This window comes from Alligator sinensis, unplaced genomic scaffold, assembly GCF_000455745.1.
Source record: "Alligator sinensis unplaced genomic scaffold, ASM45574v1 scaffold392_2, whole genome shotgun sequence".
In the NCBI taxonomy this organism is placed as follows: domain Eukaryota; kingdom Metazoa; phylum Chordata; order Crocodylia; family Alligatoridae; genus Alligator; species Alligator sinensis.
In genome coordinates this window covers 471,104-497,119 of record NW_005842145.1, presented here as the reverse complement: position 1 = coordinate 497,119, position 26,016 = coordinate 471,104, and the positions used below count along the sequence as shown (strand labels likewise).

The following is a 26,016-nucleotide window of genomic DNA, read 5'->3' as shown; positions in this document are numbered from 1 at the left end:
AAAAAAAGCCAAGGCAGCTCTCAGCTATGGGTTGCAGCCTAAGGTTATGTTTGCAGTAGAGACCCCCACCCTCGTGTGTTCAAAAAGGGTGTCAATATAGGTGGCCAGGCTCTAGGCGACTTCCCGCAGCCAGAGACGGCAGCGAGGGGCCCTCGCCCCCTCTACGGGCAGGAAGGCGGTGCAGCAGAGCAACGCCCATGCACGTAGATATGCCACGGGAATTTTGTCCCCGCGTGACCAGGGCGGTCCCAGCTTGAAAATAAGCTGCACTGCAGCCGTAATATCTTCAGCGAATGTTACTATAAACTATGACGTACATGGCATGCAGTATGACGTCACGCAAACATCATATACGGTGGTAATCGGAGCCCAGCAGCTCGAAGCCCTCTCCGTCTCGGGCTTTGCACCGCCCCGACTGCGCCAGCCAATGACTCCCCCCCCCTCCCCGCCCCGGTCTTTCGCCCCGCCCCGCCGCCCCCAGCCAATGACTCCCCGCGCCAGAGGCTGACCGACTACGCATGCGCGCGCCCTCAGTGGCTCCCGGGCTACTCACTTGCGCGCGCATGCGCAGGAAAACACGCGCGGCCCACATGACTCGGGCGAGGAGGCGGGGCCAGCGCGCGGTGAGGTCAAGTCTGTTGCCGGAAGTATCTACTCCCTCATTTCCGGCCGGGGCTCCTCGCGGGTCCGGGTGGCGCCGGTGGTGGCCCGCTGCCGCCCACCCGCAGGTACCGCCCGCCCTGCCCCGCTCCGCTCCGCCCTCCCCCCAGGGCCGTGCGGTGTCGGGGCAGGCAACGCCCCCCCCCACCCCGGGCGGCGCCTGGGCTGGGGGTGCCGGGCCCTCAGCTCCCTCTTCATATCTGGCTTTTGGGTGAGGTTGAGCGAGCAGCTGGTCGGGGTACAGGGAGACTGGCCCGGTGCAGAGCCCAGAGCGTAAGCAGCTGAGAATCACTGCAGCTCTCGTTGCCCCCGGTGTGACTCGGAGCGCCAGTGTGGCCTTGAGCTGCAAAGCGTCTCTCCTGTTTTCTGGTTCCCCGAAGATTCCCGGAGGTCACGCTTTTATGTGTTTTCTCGCCACGCGGCATGTTAAAAAAATATGATACTTGATCTCTGGGGCGTAAACAGTATTGATTAATGTGGTGTTATGGTCGTGTACGCTGCAGATGGCCCTAACAGATACTCCAGTTTTGGCCAGCACCGCAGAATAAATGGGGAGAGCGAGCCAGCAGATTTATCCTGGCTTTGTGTATCATAACAATCGCTACGCCTTGGAAAAGGCTCACCACCAGCGATTGATGCACAGTCTGTCGTTTCACAAGGCTGGGAGTTGCTGGAAATATTTTTCTTTGTATATTGAACAAATATGAGGGGTAAAACTCTGAGATAAACGTTCTCCTGCTGTAATGCCATGCTTAGTCGTTGTTCAGAATATAAAAACTTTGCCATGTCAGGATTCAGTTGTGGAGCTAACTGTATCCCTCTGCATACAGTACCTCAGTTCTTTCCGCTTCCCTATGTAACTGTGTGTGTGTGTTTTCATACAGATATATAGCCATGGGATTGAACTAGCTTGCCAAAAGCAGAAGGAGTGTGTGAAGAGCTCCGTGGAGTGCAAGTGGAACCTTGCGGAAGCCCAGCAGAAGCTCGGGAGTTTGGCGCTGCACAACTCAGAGTCCTTGGATCAGGAAAATGCCAAAGCACAGACTGAAGCTTCAGAGCTGAGGCAGCGGGAGGAAGAATGGAGACAAAAAGAAGCAGCGCTAATACAGAGAGAGAAACAGAATCTCTCTTGCACTGATTCTGTTAGCAAGGAAGTATTTAATAAGGTACAAACCAACTTCCATAAATCTAGGTAAAAATAGGAGGCGTGGCACTGGTAGCTGAATCTGGGCATTTGTGTTGCATCTCTCACTATAATTTATTGAGCATGCTTTAAATCCTGAAATTGTCAATATTGCAAGACTTGAGTTGGGTGTGCTTCTTACTTATTCTAATAACTACCAAGCAGTGTATGCTTTGCTGATATAGCAAACATGGAAGGTGGTTTACGCTGGCTAGTCGGGGTCAGACGTTTCATCAGTCCAAAACAATTGGTTCACATGATAGCATTTGGTTCCAGTATTACCTTGTTCCTGTTCATCACTCAATTGTCTACAGTATCAAGCTTTCAAATACTAAATAATATAAAAGGAAACAACCAATTCTTTGTTTTAGAAATGCATAACTTTCTGTCAGTGTTGGAAACATTTTGAAGCACAATATTGCTATTTCAAAAACCAATACAGGATCAGACATTGAGAGGTGTAATTCCATTTTCAGCTGTTTAAAATCTTACGTCTCCCATCATGTTTTTATGTGTGCTAAAGTAACTAAATGGAATGCATCAACTAGGGTGTCCAGACTATGTAACAAGCTCCCCCCAGAGGTAGTGCAATCATCTACCCTAGAGGTCTTCAGGAGAAGACTGGACAGTCACCTGGCTGGGGTCATCTGACCCCAGATGTCTTTCCTGCTCATGCAGGGGGCTGGACACGATGATCCTTTGGGGTCCCTTCCATCTCCATGATTCTGTCAAAATGATATTTCTAGCCTGACGTAGTTGAAAACAGAGTGAAGGCTTTTGTGTAATTGAAACTAACGTGCATATTCTTCCCACCTCCCCTTAGAGTTTTATTAATCAAAATACAGGAAAAGAGGTAGAAGATGAAGATGCATCTAAATCATTCATGCAGAAACATGAACAAAAGATCAGACACTTTGGTAAGAATACTTTTTTCCCAATTTTTTGCAGTTTTTATTTCTTCTTTGGGTGTAGCTAGACTCTTTCTGTTTTTCTTACAAAATGGGCAGCACCAATGATTAGCAGAGACCAGCATCTAGTTTCTTACCTGTCAGGGTGCTGGGATTTTATTTTTGATGCTCAAAAGAAAAAATAGTCATTTTAAAGGAGAGGAAACTACATCCTTAGAAGTCTGGATTCCACCATGACTAAGTGTTTTTAATAAAATTCAGTGCTTGGCAAATCTGTTATTCTGCAATGAAGGGATCTAGCGATTTAACCTGCAGTTCTGTGGAAATTGATATTAGACCAATGACAAGCTAAGTTTTGATGGGTTGTTTTTTTGAAGGGTAAACATTGGCTCCTTTGTTTATTGAAAGTGTATCTGTCCATGGGAATGACAGCTGAGTGACTAAATTTCTAACAGTTCAGATATTAAAAACTCTTGTAAACTTGTTCTGCTGCATTGAGCACAAAGCACCTTCAAGGCTGAGAGTTTCACCTTTGGGGAGAAAAGCAAGGAGAGACTAGGAGAAAATCACCACTGCTTCCAGAGAATGTTGCGACTGTGGGATTTTTGGTGGGGTGGGGGCGGGGGGAGTCTTTCTTTCTTACCTGCTTATGCTCTTACTCTAGGCTTTCATAAAACTTGTTGCAGAGTGAACAGTTCTTGTTTGTTTCACAGTGTTGCTTGGGGAAAATGATAGTTAGGTATTGGCCTCTAGGCACTGCACTGGCGTTGAATGCTGTAGAAACTGATTAATGATTCCTTTCCCATCTTGATCTGCACCCTCCTTTCCAAATGTGTCATGGGGGAATACTGTGTATTATTGGGTACTAACAGATGTATTTGTCAAATCCTGTCTATAAAAGTGCTTGGTATTGTGTGTGTGTGTGTGCGCGCGTGTGTGCGCGCACGCATCTTTGTCTGTGTTGCCTTTATGGCTTACATGGCAAAGACAGAACTTTAATAGACACAATGGTTTTACTAGAAGAAAAAGCTTTTAAATCAAGCTAACAGCTATTCATAGTAAGTGAGGCATGGAATGGTCTGTCCCAGCAGTGCCCAACCTTTCAGAGCTGGTACACAAGCCAGATCCAGTGCACGGGATTGTTCCCTGAGCCTGATCCAGTATGGGGTTGGCATGAGGATGCAATCCGAGCAGGAGAGCTCCAGACCTGCATACCCAGATTATGCCTCTCACCCCAGCTTGATCCAGCACACACAACCATGTCATCTAGCTTTGGACTTTGGAAATATGGTAGCAATAATCACCATGGCTCCGCTGCCACCAAACTTCTGGACCTAGGCAGAACCCAGTAGGCCAGATGACATGGATCCACATGCCATGGAACACCATGACTGTGTATCCAAATACGGCAAACTATCCACTAGATGTCACTAATTCTACAGCTAAAACTTGATTTTAAATCTGTCTGTGCTCCTTTTTTCCACGTGCAAATTGGTCTTTTATAGTTATGATAGGATTGCCTATTGTGTACTGTCTTATAGTATTGAAACTCAGTCACCTTCAACAGAAAATTCTGTAAATTTGAATGGGTCTTTATTATTGCTCTTGTGTTCAGAAAACTTAAAACCTAATATAATGACCTTGGTAAAAATGAGAAATATTTAAAGCTAAAGTTAATCGTTCATTTCTGTGTGAAACTGAAAGCTGTACTATGGAAAATATTCTGGAATTTCAGAGTTCTTTTTGCTTTTTTCATAGTATGGTATTTTAGTAATGGGATAGGTCACCTCTTTCCACTCCTGGTTGCATAACCTCCCTGCAACCAGGAAAGCAACAGCTTACATACAAAAGTATTTAACAATTAATTCAGATTTCACTGTCTTTCAGTGAAATATAATAGCTGAGAACATAGAGAGTCAGCATGATATGGCTAGCTAGCTTTTCTGCAGCCTGCAAGGAAGTGTTCCACAGGTGTCCAGTGGTTCAAGGTCTGCCTCTGAGATCTTTTGAACGAGATGATGATACAGGAACAGCCTTGTTGCAGCAGTGTGTCTACTGAGTCTTTATTTTACCTCTTTGAATACTGGCTGTGTAAATCTCTTGGCTGCTTGTTCAGCTGAGTTTATGGTTATAAACTTATGTATCCAAATCAGTTGCAAGATGCAGCTTTCTCCTGCTGTCTTTGTACATATAACTAAAAATATTAAAATATTACCCCATCAGAAGACAGTTTTTAGTGTTCTCTCAGTTTAAATTAATCTATTACGTTGGCAGTGGAGCAACAGAACTATTCTAGCTACTGAACAGACACAAAAGAGGCAGTGGAGACTTCAATCTATATGGCCTGACAAGCAAGAAGAGATATGCGTCTTAAATGTACTTTTTGTCTGTGACATTTCTGCTGAAAAGTGCAAAAAATTGTACGTGGTTTGCTATTTTTGGCCATATGTTCATTAGGAACAAATTTGAAGCAGTTATGTCTGACTATTCAGTAATTTACCAATTTTCTGTATTCACAAATATGATACAGAATGATGAAGCACTGCATCTCCTTACTGGACCCACAGCTTAAATGGATCTCAATACTATTCAAATCTCATAATTAAAACCAGTTTGTGTATTTAAAAAAAAAAAAAAAACAAACCCTAGTCTCATGACCTGAATTTTGAGTAAATGCCTGCACACTTGCACATACTGTAGAGAATGCACGCAAAGTTGTATTTCTTTCCCCACAATGCCTTCTCTTTCTCATTTGACCTTTTCCCTTGGACTAATATTCCCTTGCAAAGATTAACTTTTTATATAACAAAAAAAAAATCCTCAACAAGCCACATACGTCATTGTCTGTCCGTTTTGTTTCATGCCTTACCTGCTAACTCTGAAAGGCTTTTCGTTAATAAGTGGTCTCAATTACTTGTAGTGTTTGTCTGATCATACGGTCTGTAATGTTCTGGTTGTTTGCTCAAGTAAGAGTTGGAAAAGGCTAAATTTAATTTAATTTGCACGCTACCTCTGAGATTGCAGTGAAGTGTCTAGAAGTTTTTGTGCTAATATATACCAGTCGGAAGGTAGTTATGGTCTCTGCTACATTAAAATAGCTCTCAGCTCTGAAGAATAAATTGTTCTTATACAAATGGCAGACAAGGTTCTTTGGGTAAATCTGATATCTTTTATTAGACCGACTCAAATAGTTGGAAAACTTCTTCTTGCCAAGCTTTCGGGTATATGACACTTGATTTTTCTGATTCTTTTTTCATTAGGCATGCTGAGCAGATGGGATGATAGTCAGAGATTTTTATCAGATCACCCATACCTTGTATGTGAAGAAACAGCTAGATATCTCATTTTATGGTGTTTTCATCTAGAAGCTGAACAGGTATTGGACAAATCTTAAATTGCTTGAGTCTGTATGAAAGTGCAATTTTTCCCACTTACAAGTTTTCCTACAGCAAGGTGATTCAAGTTGATAAGCCATTTAATGTGACCTATTACTGCCCCACATTTCTAGTTACCTTGTTGGTCAAAATCTCTTTCTTCATTATAACTTATTATCAATTCTTCTACTTTTCCAAGTGCCAATTCTCATCTCTTCATGGTTCAGATGGAAAGTACTCCTAAAATAGTAGCTGCACACTTGCCGAAAGTCTTTTTCAACTATGTAACTTCCTTGTTTCCAGAAAGGAGCTCTGATGGAACAAGTAGCACACCAGGCAGTTGTGATGCAGTTCATCATAGAAATGGCCAAAAGTTGTAATGTGGATCCCAGAGGCTGTTTTCGTCTGTTTTTCCAGAGAGCCAGAGTAAGTTGTATTTTCTCTTCAAGGCTAGGAGGCTCCCTAGGATTTTCCACGTGGGATTCGAAAATAGCTGAGATTTTTTCCTTAACAACCAGAAGCTAAATATGTGACTAGGTTATTGACTGCAGGCTAAGGGCAAAGGTGGGTTGTTGACAGTAGTCTGTGTAATTCTAGACTTGGGAACTGAGGCCCAATGGATTTTCTTATGCACTTTGGACTGTCCAGCAGAGGGAACAGAATATATAGCAAATGTATATTTACTGTTATATAATCCTATGATTAATTTTCATCCCATATTATTTGTATATAAAAGAATTAAAGTTATCTCCCACTTCTACTTACTGAAAGAAAAGAGCTCCATATAATTCCTTTTTTTCCAGTAGAAAGTATTGATTCTACAGGAAGAGAGAGAGATTTGACAGGCAATCTTCCTATTGTACTGTCTACGAAGGAAAGGAGATAATTTAATGACTAGATTAATGTCTCAAGCTACTGGGCTCTTGATGTGCCAGAAAGGCTGCTCAACATCTTGAGGAAAGCACACTGTTTCTCTCTCCTCAGTAATCCTTTGAAGTCAACCAGGTGCAGCATTGTCAGGGCCTGGATAGCTATATTCGCAAGTAGCAGGGAAGCCCTGGATGAAGAGTGAAGATAACTGGATCTTTCCATAGTGGTTAGCCTATGGTCAGGGAAATACTATTCTGAGAGAACTGCATGTACCGTGTGGTCAGTATCATTTTCAGTGATGCAGGGCAGTTGGGATAGGGTAGGGGAGAGAAGGGTGACAAAATCAGGTTGTCATATAGCTCCCTGTAACAAACAGTCTTCCTGTCTCAGACCAAAATATTTAAACTGTTATGAATATATAAATCCATCTGAATTCTTTGTAGCTAATGTATGACAAAGGCGATATTAGTTTTGTCCCAAACATTTTCATCTGAAGAGGATGTTACATGAAATACTTTACTCATCTGTCCTTTGTTACATAACATTTTTCTTTTACAATGCATGCCTAGTAAAATTTTCGGCTCAAGTAAAATGTTGGCTATGAAACTGAGGGAATATTTAATAATATACAACCTTTTCTTTTCCAGGCAGGAGAAGAAGGCTATATCGAAGCTTTTAAAAATGAACTCGAAGCGTTCAAATCAAGAGTAAGAATCTGTTCCCAGTCGCACAGTTTTCAAGCTATGTCGGTACAGAATCCCAGTGTCTATGCTGGTCTTGGTTCTGTGGGAGGGTTAGAGTCTTTGCCACAGGTAGGTTTTTATTAAATAAATTTTGCTGTGACGAGATTCTGCCTCCTTTTATGTGAAGTAGTACCTTTGATTTTAAAAAGGACTGCATGAAGTAAAGAAGCATTGTAAGGCCTTTGCTTGGAACAGGCTTTTAGCAGTTGTTAATTTTGGGGCACTATCTGGGGAGTTTATTTATTACATATTTATTTTAATATTTTATCTTTTTATAATTTATCTTGGGTTTTCTTATTGTAAACTATCCCAGCCTTTTATAGGGGGAATAAAATAAAGAAATAAGGCACCATTTGCTGGGAATAACAAAGCGTGCGCACTCTTATTTATATTTAAGGCAAGCTGTTGCTCAAAAACACTCCATCTTGTAAACTTCAAATAGCAACAAAGCACAAGGTCAAATTAATTCACTACCTAGTAATTCAATCCTATCCAACTAAATCTGTGTCTTCAATCTACTTTATGAGTAATTTTCCACTTCAAATAGCTGGAGAAGTTGCATTATGTAACTAATCATACTACCCTCTCACATGGTTCTTTTTGTTGTTGTGTGTAAATATGTAATTTTGGAATTCTGCATTAGGAGAGGTGAAATGAGCTCCCAGGTGTTTAAAAAAAAAAAAAAAAAAAAAAAAGTCTATGGCTTCATCAGTAGAAGCCTACACTCAAAAAGATAGTTGAGTCTAGTAAAAGGACAGCACAGTATCCTAATGCAGGGGTCAGCAATCTGGCCCACAGAGCTATTTGATCCAGCCTGTGGATGTGGGGCCTCAGCAGCAGGGATCTCCAGCAGGAGTCACTTCTCGCCATGCTATCTGTTCTCCTTTGACCTGAGCACATTCTCTCTAGGTCACACCCTTAAACTTGCTGACTGCTGCCCTAATGAAATACAGGGACTTCAGTACAGACAACCTCTGTCTCAGGCTTACAAAGTATGGTTTAAATGGGAGGGTGGGAAATGGTTACTTTTTTTTAAGTTGTGTCAGAGGAACAGGTCAAATTAAATCTTGGGTTTGAAATAATTTTGATCAAGGTACTTAATTTACTATATTTGCTTTCTGAGTGCAAGGTAACTTAGTACACAGATATTTTTATTGCAGTTCCTAGCCTCCGTAACTAAATACAAGCTTTATATAAAAGTTATGTGACTTCTTGAATTTAAAAACTGGGTGGTGCATTTTAAGCTGTTTTCTTACCGTTTGTACTAGTTATGCACACATTTTTGTATCACCATTAAAACTTTGTCTCTTAATTGCAAAATGCAAACAATGAAAAGGAATTAAACAGTTGTCAAAGGTGCAGAATTAGGATCTCAAAATGTATACTTGTTTAGAAATATTTTCTCAATGTTTATTTTCTTTATCTGTTGCAGAATGCAGGCACTCTACAAGGTTGCATAAACACAGGTCTCTGCAGTTTAAACTCAGTGGTACAGAAAGATGATGAAGAATCCAAAATGATGGACACAGTATAGTATTGTTAAGACTGAGGCCAAGTACTCTTTTTATTATAAAAGAAAGAACATGGCTATTTTCTTGATACTTATTTTTATGGGTGCTGCACTTTATTTTTGGCATTTGTTTTTTGGAGGGAGGGTAATCTAGAAAGACATGTAATTTTGTTTGAAAACGTGCTGCTAGGTTTTCGGTTGTCTTTTAAAAAGAAGGGTTCCTTGTATATTGCCGAATGTGAAACTGGATGTTTTTTCTGCTACTAAACTTGCCTTTATCCTTAATTTTAGGAATCAAAGTATGACAAACAAATCTGCACAAATCCAATGTTTACAAGAAGTGGTTGATTCTTGGTGGAATCTGCTATAGTCTTTTATTATAGACAGGGCCATGTCTCACTCTATGAATACTAGAGATCACAGTTGTACTTATGCTATACTGCTGACATAGTAAGCTCTCAAACCTGGTTTTATTATATTAATAGCAATAAATCAATATCTGGTATCCACAGCACAGATCTGGGTGGCTGAGATTAAAATATTGACTTTTTATTTCTACAGTGAATAACATTTTACCTCTTGCTTTCAGTCAAAATAACTTATTTCTGATTGTCTCTAAAGCATAAGTAGCCTAACACAAATCTAATTCACTACTTAGAATTGAGCCTGGACTGGCATTTCCAGTGGTAGAATTACTGAGAAGTGGACTCTCTCTTACATGTGCTGTTAATTTTTTTAAAAATTGAGGTTTTTAATGATGGAGTGAATAGAGAGAAACTTAAGGTATTTTGATTAGGGTGAGATCCAAGGTTCCCTCCAAGGTGTGTGCATGCGCGACCGCACACAACTAAAAGTGTGGCTGCGCACAGCCTTTTCAAGGCCGCACACCAGGAGAGGCTGGGGCGGGAGCCAGGCACGGACTCCCCTGGCTCCGAGCAAGTGCTCCGTTCCCCGGAACCGGTGGAACCCACGCCAGCCCCCTGCCCCAGCCTGTCTAGTGGAACACTTCCCCAGAGCTGGCAGAGCCCGTGCTGGCCTCCATCCCTGCCTTGCCTCACCTTGGGGAGGAGCCGCTGCCTGCCCCAGTGAGGCTCTGCCGGCTCCAGGACACTGCACAGTTCCCCCGCATGGCTGGCTCCACCAGCTCTGGGACACTGCTCTGCTCCCCAACATGGCCTCAGGGGGCATGTCCCACAGTGTCCAGGAGCCGGTGGAGCTGCACTCAGGGCAGGAAGCAGCTTCTCTAGCGAGGAGGCACGTGGCATCAGGGCCGGGGAGCAGAGCAGTATCCCGGGCCTGCCCGAGCCTCACTGGGGCAGGCAGCGGCTCCTCCCCAAGGTGAGGCAAGGCAGGGATGGAGGCTGGGGCGAGGGGCTAGTGCAGGCTCCACCAGCTCTGGGGAAGTGCTCCACTCCCCAGCCCTGATGTGAGGGAGTGGAGCACTTCACCGGAGCCCACGTGGCATCAGGGCCGGGGAGCAGAGCAGTATCCCGGGCCTGCCCGAGCCTCACTGGGGCAGGCAGCGGCTCCTCCCCAAGGTGAGGCAAGGCAGGGATGGAGGCTGGGGCGAGGGGCTAGTGCAGGCTCCACCAGCTCTGGGGAAGTGCTCCACTCCCCAGCCCTGATGTGAGGGAGTGGAGCACTTCACCGGAGCCAGGGAGCCTGCGTCCGACCCCCGGCCTCAGCCCCTGGCCTCCTGGGTTCCGGAGCCCCAGCCTCCGGCCTCCAGCCCCCTTTGGAAAGTGTCCCACACCGGACCGAGGTGGCATGCTCACAGACCGCTGCTCCTTAGAAGGAACATTGGTGAGATCCACCAGCGCCTAACTCCTAGCTTTCTCCCAGGAATGAAGAAACTCAGGTGCCAAACACTGACTGAAGACGGTTGATTTTGGCAGCTTATGGGTCTATTACTTTACTAAACTCAGGGGGGGAAGTGAGTTTTAATTTAGTAACAGCTGTGAAATTTCTAGTGGTCAACTGAAGAGGTCTAAGAAGGGTGAGAGGGAAATTTCCAGATCCCTTTTAGGGTTCTGCACAGGTCAAACTTTTACTATTTCCAGAACTATATTCCTAACGATGCCTTTGTCTTTGCAACCTAGTGCTGTTACTAAGCTTTTCCAACTTACCTTTACAGGTAGAAGCAGCTGTATTGAAAATGTTATCTTTTACATCTGGGCTGTTCCGGTGTGGTTTAGCTCTCCCTGATTTCTCATAGTAACAGGGAGTCACCTAGCGCCTGTTGCATCACTGTTTTACAGTGAAATGGCTAATTTATGTGCACACTTCAGCAGGTACTGCTTCCTTAACCCCTTCATTCTCAGGTGGTACAAAGAATTTGGAAATCGGCCTGAGGAATATCCTAAATAGTGTGGAGCAGGCAAAACGCATTCCTGTATAATTGCCATGTAGCCACTGGTGCAGGGAACAAGTTAGAAGAATTTCTGTAGCCAGTCTTGTTCAGCAAGTACATGCAGTAAAGTTCTTTAGAGTAATTCCCGGTCTGTAAAATACATAGCTGCCAGTACTGGTTCAAAACTGGCCCAAGAATCAGGGAGTTTTAGCCCTTCTCCCCTTCACATCTGGTGCATTCTGGTAGGGGTAACCTTATTTGATCATGAAAGAGAATGAGTTTTTCTTTCAATACTAAAGCAGCATTATGGTAGGGAAATTACAGGTTAGGCCCTGGACAGGACAGATGTGAAATGCTTGGAACACTAAGCAAACTGATATGCATGGCTGAAGAAGCAATTCAAAAAATGAATTTTACTCATAAAATGAGCTTTTCCTTTTGAAGTGCTCCCTAAAACATTGGCATGCCCCCTAAAGCAGGGGTGGGGGGTGCTAGATTCTCTGGCAACCCCTCCCCACCTCCAAATCTGGATGGGGAGAGCAGGGCAGGCAGCCATTGAGCACTCTTATGCACTTGGCAGTCTTCACTAGCCTCCTAGAGCCATACAAGGAATCCTCTCCAGGCCCCTGACTGGAGAGAAGGCTTGCTTGCACGCCCCTTGGGCTAAGGGGTCTACTGAGGACATCCTAATGCACAGGAGAGCGTTCACTGGCTGTCTGCCCTACTCTTGCCCTTCCTTATGGGGGGTGCAGGGACTAGAGCATTGTGACATGCCAGAGGACAAAGTAGCCCTCCTGTTCATAGATTGTTAAGGGCTGGAAGGGACCTTGCAAGATCATCAGGTCCAGCCCCACTGCACTAGGCAGGAAAGACAACTGGGGTCAAGTGACCCCAGCAAGGTGACTGGCCAGTCTCCTCTTGAAGATTTCTAGGGTAGATGATTGCACCACCTCTGGAGGGAGGCTATTCCACAGTCTGGACACCCTAGCTGTGAAGAAGTTTTTCCTAATGTTAAGCCTGAAACGGTCTTCCAAGAGTCTCTGTGGTCATTACTCCTAGTTTTCCACAAGGGTGCCATGGTTAACAGTTGTTAGTCGAGCCCCTGATGTATTCCCCTGATGTAGTGGTAAGGTGCTACCAAGTCCCTTCTCAGCCTTCTCTTTTTTAGGCTGAAACGTCCCAGGTCCCTCAGCCTTTCCTCGTATGGCTGGCCGTGTAAGTCTCTGATTATACGGGTGCTTCTTTTCTGGATTTTTCTCAAACTTTACCACGTCCTTGTTGAAGTGCGGCACTCAGAACCAGATGCAGTACTCTAGCTGTGGTCTCACCAATTCTGAGTAAAGTGGAAGAATCACTTCCTTGGTTTTGCTTGAAATGCACTGATTGCATGCCAGAGTATTATTTGCCCTGCTGGCTACAGCGTTGCACTGATGGCTCATATTCATACTGTGGTCTATTATTACCCCTAGGTCCCTTTCAGTCATGGTGCTAGTCAGTTTGGCACTGCCAAGCCTGTAGGTGTGTTGGGGATTGTTCGTCCCCAGGTGAAGCGCTTAACGTTTCTCAGCATTGAACTTCATCTGGTTCTGATCCACGCAACTTGCTAGCCTGTCTAGGTCCATCATTGATAAAGATATTATAAAGAACTGGTCCAAGCACCGATCCCTGACCACTTCTTGCCAGGACAACACCGATCCATTCATTAGAACTCTCTGGGTCCTACCCCATAGCCAGCTTCTTACCCACCTGTCATGCAGTTAAGTCCACAATCCTCCAATCTAGTTGCCCTAGATAGAGAGCACTACTGCTACAAGCCATTCTTTGATGTTCAGCAGTGATATTGCCAAGATACAAAATGTAACTTCACAGCCTGGTTTCAAGTCTCCAGGACACCAGTTTAGAACACCTGTGATCACTTTAGCATAGTGATTCTCAAACACAGCGCCATCAGATCCTTTGAAAGGTGTTGTGATAAGATAAGCACAGGCTCAGGCTTGCACCTGCCTGGACAATTCTCCATCCCTACTGCCTAGCCTCTCTGCAAGGGAGTAAGCACTAATATATACACTAGTTTTTTTTAAATTGGGTGCCATTCAATTCACAAAAATTATGGAGGGGTGCCTTGAATCCAAAAAGGTTGAGAATCACTGCCTTTGTGGAAAGAAGTCAAGGATTAGTTGAAAGCACTAGCAGTTGGTGGTCAACTACAGCTTCTGGCAGTAAAAGCTGTGTGAGATCTATAAACTTTTCTGACAACTGCCAGAAATGCTGAGGTCAAAGTGAAGCACTGGACAAATCAAGGTTTTATGTAGGAATGTTCCAACAACTGCATGAAGGAAGCTGATCTCTATTTAAACAGTCCAACTCTAGATTCCATATGGTGCATGTTTGGATACAAGTCTACACACTGTTTTTTGTCAAGGTCCTTTTTTAGAAACTTAATTTAGACCACAGGTGTACAATGTCTTGGCAGCCCAGGGTCACATAGGCCACAGACTGGGGGGGCCATGCTTTGTGTAGGCTGCTCACCCTGAGCCGCTATCCCCCTGCTACATTGTGGGAGGTCAGTCCAGATCCCTCTACTGCTGCATGCCTTGTATGAGCAGCCTGGCCCTGTCCCCTGCTGAGAGCCTTATGTTGCTCTAACTGCAATCTCCTGCTGCATTACCCAGGTGCAGAGGAAGGAAGCAGAAGCTGGGAAGGGAGTGGGGGGGAACTAGAGATCACAGTCACTGGTACAGTGCGTTGGGGGAAACTAGTTGGGTAGGAAACTGTGGGCCACATTAACCCCTCATGGGCCACCGGTTTTAAACAGTAGCTACTCTCAGTAGCCTTACCTTGACAAGAAGTGGAAAGCTTTCCAAATTCTACAGTGGACAATTTAGAATATGTGCCAGGACTGAAAGGTGGTGAAAGCAAATCCTGCTATGTGATATATGGAGCTACAGCTCCTGGGGATGCAGGAGCAGGAACGACTTGCTTGTAGTTGCTGCAAGAGAGAAGAGCAAAGACCTCAGTCACAGAATGGTCTCCAGCCAACTACTCCATCCATAGATCTGAACCATCTGGATTGACTGTTGAATTGATGCCTGTGCCAGCTTTTACTGACTACTTCAAAGAGTGAGGGAGAGAGATGAATTCAGGATCTTGAGATGCTGAAAACATGGTCAGGTATGTTCTTTGAGAAGAGTAGCAGTGGTTAGAATATCTGGATTGCTCTGGAATTTGAGCTGTTGACCATTTCTATCAGTCTAGTCTGATATGAGAATAAGACTGATTCTGGTTAACAAAAATGGCAAATTGTATAATGCACATTTCTCTGCCAACTATTCTTGGGTATGACTGATCTGTAAACTCAGTAGTAATGGTGGGGATTAAAGTTACATTCTTCTGCACCAACTGTGTAGCTTGCTTGCTGTGGCTCTTGTTTTAGGTCCTTGGCATTCTGATAATGTTATAACCTAGTAGAATGAAACTGATGTCAGAAAGGGCAGTTTTGTAATGTCAAACATGCATAAATAAAATTTTACCCAAAATACTTTACATTAAAAACAGCTACTTTAACTAGGCCAGTTTAGAAAACGCGTTTGTCAAGACTTTTCCGTTCCCTCACAACTCTGACACAGGATATCATTTGCTGTAACAAAACACAATTTTATTGTGTGACAATTTTAACATCTTCAAACTTACTGCTTGGATGCTTAGGCCAAGTACAGACATCACACTTTTACCAGTGTAAGTGATTGGAAACCAGTGTATACCTGTAACAGAACAGAAGTTTGGCGTAACATGGACCAGTTTAAAATGGCAGAACCAGGTCTGATTTGCCCCCCACCACAGTGAATAAGTGTTCTGTTCAGTATTGATGCTGCTTACAGGAAACCATATAACTTAGACTGATTCCACCTCAGGCTTTTTGAATGTCTGTACCTAGCATCAGTGTCAAGATTTGTGGGGGGGCTTCCCCAAATTTGCTTTTTATGAATTTAAGAAAAAGAAGGAAGATGAGTCCTTTTTCTTGTCGAATTCTTAGTGCTATGCTTAATTACTGTCCTGACTAGCAGGACTTTATTATGTGGCATAGGAAGCTATTTTATGGAAGAGGAGGCTCAGATTTTAGTCATACTTCTCAAGATGCATATTGTCAATTGGATCCCTTTGCTTATAGTTGTACAAGTTCAAATCCTCCCCTCCAAGAAATTAATTCTGCATTTGTATTCCTCATCCCCGCACCCTAACCCTCAACTACTTTAACAGTTTATAGCTATAGTATTGAACTTGTCTGTCCTTGCAATTCACTCTTGTAGGAACTCTCTTGCACTTGTCCATTTGACAAGGAGGGAGCTAAAGCCTTCCAGGGGAACTCTCTAATTACTGTAAGCTGTGAATGAAGCCAAGGTTCCATTGGTCTTGGTCTTCTGCTTTCTTGATTTACAAATTCATGACTAATAAAATTGTCTGACTTGCTGTCCAATGTAGTTCCTAAACCCCATCTTTAAGTAATACAGCTATCAAGGTTTTTTCCCCTCTTAATTGTAAGATGCTAAGAGAGAATGAGTTGTGTTGCTTTCTAAATGGACTGTTGGCAATATAGGCCAGAGTGATTATGAATACTGTGTCTGTACAGGCAACTGAGGTATAGACTCCTTACCCATTATCATAAACTTCTTATTTCCTCCCATTAACTACAAAAGTTAGGCTAAGGAGGCAGAAGAGTGCAATACTGTATCAGTAGCAGCACCTTCTAATATTTGGAGATGTCAATAAGTGACTTGCATCCTGTATTGATCCAGTTCAGAGGAGGGGCATTCAATTATTTGATAATCTCAGCCACTTCTTGAATAGAAGCCAACAACTACAGTATATAAAACTGTTCTCTTATATTTGCTGAAAGTTTCTTGGTAGACCGCAATGGTTGATTCCTATGACAGCAAGTGTCACTTGAACATATCTACTCTTAATAACTATATTTTATACAAAGACATGAGAATTCCGTTGTTTTTCTTTAAATTATGATTACTATTTTACAAAAATTAGGTACATTTGATATAAAAGTACATCATTAAAATAAGAATACAAAGGTAAGTGCAAAAAAGTATTATTACACAAAAGTGAGAATGATAGATTAGATCTTACTTATTGATCAATTTGGAACATCACTTAGCAGAAATGAGAAAACATCATCTTTGTAAACTTTTACTACTGTAGAGGGAATCACTCCTGAAATGTGTGTGACAGCAGCTATCTTCTCATCATCAAAAGATTAGACCAACTTCATCTCTGCGAGGCAGCTTCATTCTGGCTCACATCTGGCAACTTGGTTTGGAGAAAAGCATGGACATGTGGCCAGATTTTGTTGGTTTCTGTTCCAGAGAAAGATTCCAACACACCTTTTTTCCTACAGAGAAGAAGAAATAAGTCTATCATCTGTCGATGATGTTTAACATTGCTACCTCAGAGTACAAAGATAACTTCAAAGGTTGCCCTGGTAGAGGTGTAGTAGTACCAATGTCTTCTCAGTATGCAGAAGGGTTTGGCTGCAAGAAAACCTTTTTAAAACCTTACAGCTACAGGAATTAAGTATGTTTTGTCTGAGTGGTACAAAGAGAATGCTCATAGTAGCCATTTTGGTCCAGTCTTCTCTACAGGTCAAAAAACACTGAGGGAAGGTATTACTGGACCAGGAAGGATATAGATTAAAGAAAGGAATGAAGGAAGAGATGACTCTAAAGAAGGCAGGTAATATATTAAGACCATTGTTCCACGAGCGCAACATTAATCTAAAATCCTCCTTTATTATTACATATAGTCAAACAGTACAAGTTATTACGCATGAAGGATCAGATACACATTTGCATGCACAAGTGGAAAAAAAAAAAAGCACCAACTTGAAGTAGATGAGCTGTCAAAAGTTTGATAGCCACATTTATATCTAGAGTATATTTCATCATGACAGTATAGCTACACATTCTGCAATGAGATCTGAAGAGACAGATGGCCTGGGCCTACAGAGTGATTTACTGAAGTTAGTAAAAGTCACTGCTGACACAAATCGCCTTCTCTTCAACCCCACTCACCTTGGAAGACTCTCTCCCCCTTATACAAAGCATGCAGGGAATGACTGTAACAGTATTTCTGTATGATGTCCTACATCCATAAACTGGGAATGTTTCTGGCCATAGTTCTAATGTGACAAAATACCAATTTAGTAATGGGTAAGTGTCCCTAAACTGACCTGGTAATCCATCACCACGCTAACATTATTTAGAAGCTTGTCTACCTGCCAGACCACCTCAGCCTAAGGGAACAGACTTGGAATCGAAGAATAGCTTTTCCAAGCCTTGATTACTACTCTCTCCATTATGCCCTCTACAGTATAGCAGACTATTTTCTTAAAAAGTACCAGCTATACGAACACATTACTGTGCTGTTTTCCTCCAAATATCAAATCCTGGTGTTCGTTACAGAATTGTTCTGCTTGCTCTTACATCACTTCCAGACATTGGCCTCTAATCCTCTGACAGAACTTTCTGCTACCAGATCCCGTGGAAGACAGTTGATACAATTAAAGTTTCTGGAAGAAATGACTAATGAAAAAGCTCTATAGCTGTGGGAACTGCCATTGCTTTAATATGTTGAGTATTCTGATTCTAAAGTGATAAAACTTCCTGTTGACTGCAGTAAAGAATGCTACACAAAAGAAACATACTTCTTGTTCATCTAGTAGTAGGGATGCACCCATAATGACAGCATATACCATTACAGATTTAACTAATATTTAGTTTGGCAGGTAGATGAAAGACTCCATTTGCTACTGAGGTACCCATACTATATTCCTCACAGTGGGATCTCTGCAATTTGAGAGAAACACAAGTTATTCCTTGCCATTTTAATGTGGAAATAAATGTTTCAATTATTTATTCCTTACCGATAATAATCCAGAACCGGCTTTGTTTGTGCCTCGTAAGACTGCAGTCTTTTGGTAACGGTCTCTGGCTTATCATCTTCGCGCTGTACAAGTGGCTCTCCAGTAATATCATCAATGCCCTAATTGTGGGTTAAAACAAACACCAGTTTATAACTCTATTTAAGTAGCCTTTGTATAATTTTGTTTTTAGTCCAACAAAAATTAGTTTTCAACTTAGTGAGATCACCAACCATATCTTATCAGTAGCAATGAAATGTACTTTCAAGCAGTACAGTTCAGCAATTTAAAAGCATACCTCTTCACAGTCTCAGACATTAAGTGCATGGAGCATAACTCAGTGGGCATGTCCATTGAGTTATGAAACCAGAGCCTGCCTGGCTGGAGCCATACTCCAGGTGTCAGCCAGGCTCACTGCAGCCCGCAAAGGCCCCCAGTAAGGCTTCTGGAGCCACACTCCAGATACCAGCCCTGGGCCCCAGTCTCCCCTACCCCATCTGGGGCAACGTGCCACACAGCAGAGCGTGCATTCATGGATGTTCTCAGGGGACAAATAGCAGCAGCACATATCGTGCCACTGCTGTTTATCCCCAGGGAAATTAAAGTTCCTGCTCACAGGGACATGCCCAATGAAGTTATAACTATTACTCCTTGGATTTTATTCATTGTGAAACTCCATGTATGGAGAGTGGATGTCTGGAATGTTTCAACAAGGCCACATGCAACTCATAAAAGGCTGATATGATCTATGGCCTCTAGAAAAATTAAGGTGATGAGCTGAATAGTCATTTTGTTGCTGTGGAAGAGAACTTACAATTACTGTACAGCAGACAGCATGAAAGCCACAGATCAGCATCTAAAAAGAGCAAACAAAGCTTGAGCCTTCACATGGCAACTACAGCAATGTTTTCTCTTAAAACTACATTTTCGATTTATCAGAGGCACTTCAAGCTTCAATATAGAATGCCAGGTATTTGAAACAAGGGCCTAAGGAAAGAGTTTCTGCTAGCCAAAGTGGGAATCATTACAACTTAATCCAGCTATGTTTGCAGGGCCAAATTTTGTCCTTGCTTACACACACAATTTATTGAAGTCATCTGTGTACAAATTAAAGGACAGAAGTGCCCTTGTGGAAAGGATTCCATATGTTTCCATATTTATGAAGATGTGAAAAAATTCCATTTGACATAAACTTCATTTAAAAAAAAGGCATTAAGCAATGTGAGCTGAAATTAATTTTGGGTATAAGAATCTTTAAGGTAATGCAGTGATATCTAAACATAGCTTCTCTGTTATTGGCATTACTGCAAAGCTTGGATTTTGTAATATGCATTATGTATTCAATCACTCATTTTCAGGTCAACTGACCTGGCTCTATAATTTTGCTTGAAGGTAAGCAGTTTAAAACTTATTTGTAAAACCTACAGAGCCAAAACTGTTGCATCACATAAATCCACAAGAGTCTTATACAAGTGTTCAAAACTTGCAAATCAGGGCAAATTAGTTTCAGGTATGGTGAATTTCTACTTAATTATGCAAAAGAATGGGTTCCAAAATGAGTTTGACAGATCAAAGTCAGTGCTCTGTTGTGTTCCACTCTTAGATCAGCCAGACTCCCTGCAAGTAGTCATGAGTGAAGTACCAAATGTTTAACCACAAAGAGGCAGAGTTTCTTCACACTACCAATGTTTTCATTCAATTTCAGTATACTAATGTGAGGAGGGAGGGGTTTGGTTCTCTCAACTAGGTCTTTTCCTCTGAAAGACTGAAATCCTAAAGTTTATTGAGAGTGAAACCCTTTCAAGCAAACAAACCCCCCCCCCCCTCCAACAGCATCAGTAAGTGAAAAAAGCCTGCTTCTGATTCTCCTATAACTACACTTCTCCCCGTAAAAAATAACTCAAGATAAAGTTAGGAGAGGGATGAGGATGAAACACAGCCCAGGCTTTGTTGCTTTTACTTGTGCAAATTCATTAAAGTTCTCAACAAATAGCTGGGAAAGGAAAATGTACAGCTTGCAGAGTGCTTCATTAGTTCAGATCTACCTTTTTAATCCCCACAGCACAACTGTGAACCTGAGATGTTAATTATGCCAACGTGAGAGAAAATAACATCTAATTACAGAAACGGTGTGCTGCAGAATATTAGTATGTGTTTTAAACACCCACACCCTTTTAAGTGTTAATATTTCAGAAAAAGGGCCAAGTGTGCTGCTCTGACTCCCTGCATCTATTAACTCACTGATTCACCTAAATAAGAAGGGTCCCTTGGAAAAGAAAGGTTTCATAGTGTGGGCAGAATAGACCTCAGAGAGAAACTATGGGACCAGCCAAGATAGGAAGGTCCGAGATTATGGTAGTTATTTTTGTTTTTAACAACACTTCCATTTTCTGCGATTTCCTTTTTAGATTTTACAAAGTGTAGGAGCTGCCATTTGTAGAACAGATTAGTTACATTGTCATGTATCAGGTCAATTCTAGGATGCTGAAATCTTCCAAAGTCTGATAGCAATATTTTATTAAATAGCTGCGAGGATCTATAAGAGATTGGTGCAGTTTACTCCCTCCCTCTCCCTCACAGATGAGGGGGATATCTTCTGCAGAACATTGCTGGTTCTAATCACAGAGAGGTGGGAATGACTTGAGTACTTTCACTAACACAGATATGTTATCCTAGTGGAGAGGAACTGTTAGCAGAAAGGTTCTGTGGTCTTGCAAAAGAAGATGACTTACTTATCCCAAGCAGAAACACAGTGCAGTTTATCTACTGCAACAAAAAAGACCTGCATCACTTACATGGATTTCAGGAGGATTGAATTCGAGGTTGTAGACTCTACCGCTAGTAGGATGGATCCATCGTGCAGTGAGTCGTTGTTTAATCGTCTCAAATGGAACATCTAGATCAATCACAGTGTCTATCTGACATGTCTTATCCAGAGCTGCTGCCTGTGGGACCGTTCTAGGAAAGCCTGATTAAATAAATATATAAATAAATATATAAATAAATAAGCAAGCCAGTAAAAATCCAAAGGCAGACTTAAATTACAAAATGTGAGTAGACTGGATTCAAGAGAAAATGCCAGCCAATCTAAAATGTAAACCACATAAGTGATAGGTATAATATGCTATGTGGGACAGAAGACCAGGTTTTCCCCTAGCCAGTGCCATTCCCCTCCCTTCCATTTTCCTGGTCTCACTTGTTAATTATTCCCAAAGCAGAGTGAAGGTCCTGAAATGCCATCATTTCCTTTTTCATATATATGAAAAGGATATATATCTTACCAGCTTGTGCCTAAAAACATTTGTTATAAAACTGATTTACTGCCAGGGTACTGCAAAAGCAAGATAGTGCAAGTAGGTAACTCAGAAGCCATAATGGGTATATTCACTCTTGGGCATCTCAAAAGTTACTGAAGACATTCAAAGAATGAATTCACCTTAAAGAAAATTATAGGCATTACCTTAAAAATGTCCTGCATCTCAAATTTGATTTGACAATGTCAATAAAAACACTTAGCCTGTATAAGGCCTGTGTTGTCACACCCAAAACATCAAACTAAAAACATGCTGATTTTTATGCTCTCAACCATATTTGTGAACCTAGGCAAATAACTTTGATTTCTAAACTAATAAACTAGTTCTAAGTAACTGAGTAAGTCTGGTGCACTTTGAAAGGAAAAAGAGAGCAAATGAGCCAAGCTATTCTCACAGCAAGTTCAGCATCTGCTTCTAACAGTTTAGCTACATGGGAAAACCAAATCAGAATAGCTATTGAACTCTTCCCTCGACAGATATGTTAGAATAATTTCTGCTCACAAACAGACAATTCGTTTGGAATAATCTGTTATTCCATTATAGCTATGCCAGCAAATCTCACTGTAAAGACAAGCCCTGTAGGCAAAAACTAAAGAAAGCTCTTTTTTGCTTACCTTCTGAAGTGGTAATGATCAATGACCACCCTACCACCAGAATAAGGGGAATTCATTAGCCAAATGACCCTTACAGCAAAGCACACTGGTAAAAAAGACTTGGGGAGGCCTTACATCTATTATGTTATTTTAATCACATGTCCACAAAGGGAAAAGCTGATTCACTTAAGAGTGTCAGCATGCATGCACAATGCATATGTTACAATCCTAGAGGCTGGTTTAAATAACAGTTGTTGACTGCCAGAAAGGGAATGACAAATCCCAAAGAAGTTGTCTAAATGGAGCAAGAACCAGGGCTCTCAGCTCTGCTATTGACTCACTTCGTGTCTTTGGGTCGAATACGCAACCAACTTGTGCTTCCATATATTTAACTGGAAAAATGAGGTGCTATTTGAACATCACTACTAAAGAACTTTGATATAAGTGGAAAGTATGCAACAACGTATTATTGAAAACAGTATCTGCTGTTGTATGCAGTACTTTTCCATTCACTTCCAGAGTCTGCACATGTTTCTTTACCTCAGCATATGTTGTTTTTTTTTTAATCAGAGTACCACACCTGTGCAAAAAGAAATTGTGCTCCAAGAAGATCATTTCTCTCCCCCTCCACTATGGAAGCTAGAGCTGTAGTGGTTCAGTAAGGCCAGTAAACTATTTTCAGCCAGTGGAAAGTTATACTTTGCTCCATCAGCATGATGAACTAGTTACAGAATTGGGGTTTCTCAGACTATTATTTATAGAGTATGATAAGCATGTTCAGCACTTACATGCTTAGTGAATCCCTACTGAACTCAGCCAGGGTGACCAGCCTAAAAGCCCTGCCCCAAAGATCTTATTTATCTAGGTAGAGGGGGGGGACAGCTTGAAGCAAAAATATAGATCCACTGCCTCATTCATTGCATACCATCCTTCTGTCCAGTGAGGGCCCAGCATGTTTTCAGCTATTTCACTGGATGCTCCGATACGTGCAGTTGCAATCATGCACAGAATGTGTCCAGAAATTAGATGCAGAGTTCATCTAATCAATTAGGTTTCCTTATTCCCATTTCATAAGGATAAACCCATTCATTGATCAAGGGAGGGATCCAGCAGGAAAAGCAAAAATACAAGGCAATATGTGATCACATGATTATAAAATATTGTAATGCATATGCACAGTGGGAAGAGTTGAAGTTGTATATAGCATTTTCTGTCAAACATCTGACCCCTATAACCCTAGTGTAATTACTTAGTGCCCACTAATTGTCACAAAATTCACGACCTCATCCCTTTCAAGCAGATTTCCTGTATTTCCTGTTTTCTTCCCTTCTATTCAGCACTGGTGAGGCCACAGCTGGAGTACTTGTCCAATTTTGGGGCCCCCACTACAGAAAAGATGTAGACAAATTGGAGAAAGTCCAGTGGAGGGCAATGAAAGTGGGGCTGGGGCATACAACTCATGAGGAGAGTGAGAAAACGGGGGTTATTTAGCCTACAGAATAGAAGACTGAGGGGATTTAATAGCAAGCTTTAACTACCTGAAGAGGGGTTTGAAAGAGGATGGAGTTAGACTGTTCTTAGTAGTGGCAGATGACAGAACAAGGAGCAATTGTCTCAAGTTGCACCAAGGGAACTTTAGGTTAGATATCAGAAATAACTTTCTTACTAGGAGGGTAGTAAAGAACTGGAACAGGTCACTCAGAAAGGTGGTGAAATCTCCATCCTTGGAGGTTTTTAAGACCCAGCTAGATAAAGCCTTGGCTGGGATGATCTAGTTGTGGATGATCCTGCTTTGAGCAGGGAGTTGGACTAGATGACCTTCTGAGGTCCCTCCCAACCCTAATTTTATATAATTCTGTTATTCTATTTCTGGCACAGGTTTACCCTCTAACTTACCATCCAGCAACCAGCTGTACTGCTCCAAGGTTTTCAGCTCTCTCAGCACCAGCTGTGTCATGATGTCATCTGGAATAAGCTGCCCTCGATCAATGTAGGTCTTGGCAATAACACCAACCTCTACAAAAAAAAGATAAATTCACATTAATGTATCAATATTGTACAGTAGCCCAGAAATCCATATACAATTTGGTTTGATCCAAAGCAACCCAAACTCATAAGAGCTGCAAGTTGGCACTGACACACCTTACAATTTAGTACTTCTCCTTATCACTACACCCACAGATGATCAATTAGGGCCTGATCCTGCAAACACGTGGAGGAGTTACTGGTAACTAAATGGAGTTCTTTGAGTTATGTTATTCATGTGCACATTCATTGTAAGGCTATGCACACCTCAAGCACTTAGATTCAGAGACTTTTGCCCCTTTTTGTAGCAGGCACATGTCCTGCCTCTCCACATGGTCTACACCAATGGCAAAAAGGGTGGTTCCCAGTGTACAATTTCCTCTCAACCACATAATCCCAATATGCTAAGGACTGAATAAGAGGGGGATACAGAACACTCATGTGCAAAACATCTTGAAGAACTCCATTTACTAATAAGCAATACTCTTTTCTCCTTCAAGCAAAATTGTCCAGATGCAGTCCATTTGGAGACAGGTCTCTGTGCACATAGTGCCTAAGAAGACTTCTTTACTACAAGCAGCATCTACTCTGGAAGCCTTCACAAATGGCATTATGCTTGAAGAAGATGCACATGGAATTGCAGGTGTCTGCCTTGCATACGCCTGGGCTAGAAACATTTTAATGGGAGGCCAGCAGCATCACTTCGGCTCTGAGGGGGCCATTGTGTGAAGGGAGAGAAAATGTGCTATAAGCACAACTGGCAATTACATCTTAGCATTTTTTAACACCTTGATGTAACCCCTGGTCCACATAAACAGTCTTTATATGGAAACTGCTGTGCCTCTTAACATTTGTTTTATAACAGAACCCGGGCAACTATAGACCAGTCAGTCTCACCTCCATCCTTGGCAAAGTCTTTGAAAAAATTATCAAGGCTCACATTTGTGAGAGCCCGGCAGGACAAATTATGCTGAGGGGAAACCAGCACGGGTTCGTGGCAGGCAGATCGTGCCTGACCAATCTAGTTTCTTTTTATGACCAGGTTACGAAAGGCCTGGACACAGGAGGAGGGGTGGATGTCGTATACTTAGACTTCAGGAAGGCCTTCGATACGGTATCCCACCCCATACTGGTGAACAAGTTAAGAGGCTGTGACTCGGATGACTACACAGTCCGGTGGGTGGCGAATTGGCTGGAGGGCCGCACCCAGAGAGTCGTGGTGGATGGGTCGGTTTCGACCTGGAAGGGTGTGGGAAGTGGGGTCCCACAGGGTTCGGTCCTTGGACCAATACTCTTTAATGTCTTCATCAGTGACTTGGACGAGGGAGTGAAATGTACTCTGTCCAAGTTTGCAGATGACACAAAGCTATGGGGAGATGTGGACACGCCGGAGGGCAGGGAACAGCTGCAAGCAGATCTGGACAGGTTGGACAAGTGGGCAGAAAGCAACAGAATGCAGTTCAACAAGGAGAAATGCAAAGTACTGCACCTAGGGAGGAAAAATGTCCAGCACACCTACAGCCTAGGGAATGACCTGCTGGGTGGCACGGAAGTGGAAAGG

The 26,016-nt window shown here is 42.4% G+C and overlaps 2 protein-coding genes and 1 long non-coding RNA gene across 5 annotated transcripts in view; 2 read left to right on the top strand and 1 right to left on the bottom strand.

The window, feature by feature from the left end:
* The first annotated feature begins 590 nt into the window (after positions 1-590).
* Positions 591-10,238, top strand: CDC37L1 (cell division cycle 37 like 1). The gene is made up of 7 exons (XM_025206195.1): positions 591-728; positions 1,545-1,826; positions 2,667-2,760; positions 6,012-6,127; positions 6,429-6,551; positions 7,643-7,807; positions 9,171-10,238. Exons 1-7 carry the CDS (start codon positions 591-593, stop codon positions 9,270-9,272), a joined length of 1,020 nt encoding a protein of 339 aa, XP_025061980.1. The 3' UTR covers positions 9,273-10,238.
* A 596-nt stretch (positions 10,239-10,834) lies between these two features.
* LOC112550554 lies at positions 10,835-24,970 on the top strand. The gene is made up of 3 exons (XR_003094462.1): positions 10,835-11,539; positions 24,309-24,420; positions 24,956-24,970. It is a non-coding gene; the product is annotated as an uncharacterized LOC112550554 (long non-coding RNA).
* The window catches only part of AK3 (adenylate kinase 3), a 24,739-nt gene continuing 11,833 nt past the window's right edge, over positions 13,111-26,016 (bottom strand). Inside the window, exons 2-6 of one of the 3 annotated variants that reach the window (XR_003094461.1) lie at positions 24,327-24,446; positions 21,319-21,491; positions 18,527-18,645; positions 16,735-16,996; positions 13,111-15,059 (exon numbers count right to left, since the gene is read on the bottom strand). Coding sequence is in view for 2 of the 3 variants with exons in the window: in XM_006025404.3 (XP_006025466.1) it covers positions 16,873-16,996; positions 18,527-18,645; positions 21,319-21,491; positions 24,327-24,446 (536 nt within the window). In the remaining variant the exon portion in view is untranslated. Of the gene's footprint in view, positions 15,060-15,228; positions 16,997-17,018; positions 18,450-18,526; positions 18,646-21,318; positions 21,492-24,326; positions 24,447-26,016 lie in introns of those variants that run through there. The other 2 variants (XM_006025404.3, XM_025206194.1) reach the window with 2 other exon arrangements.

Coding starts and splice junctions, on each gene's coding strand:
- CDC37L1 (XM_025206195.1), top strand. CDS start 591: ATGACTCGGGCGAGGAGGCGGGGCCAGCGCGCGGTGAGGTCAAGTCTG. Junction 2,761..6,011: donor ACAAAAGATCAGACACTTTG/GTAAGAATACTT, acceptor TTTTTTCATTAG/GCATGCTGAGCAGATGGGAT. Junction 6,552..7,642: donor TGTTTTTCCAGAGAGCCAGA/GTAAGTTGTATT, acceptor TTTCTTTTCCAG/GCAGGAGAAGAAGGCTATAT.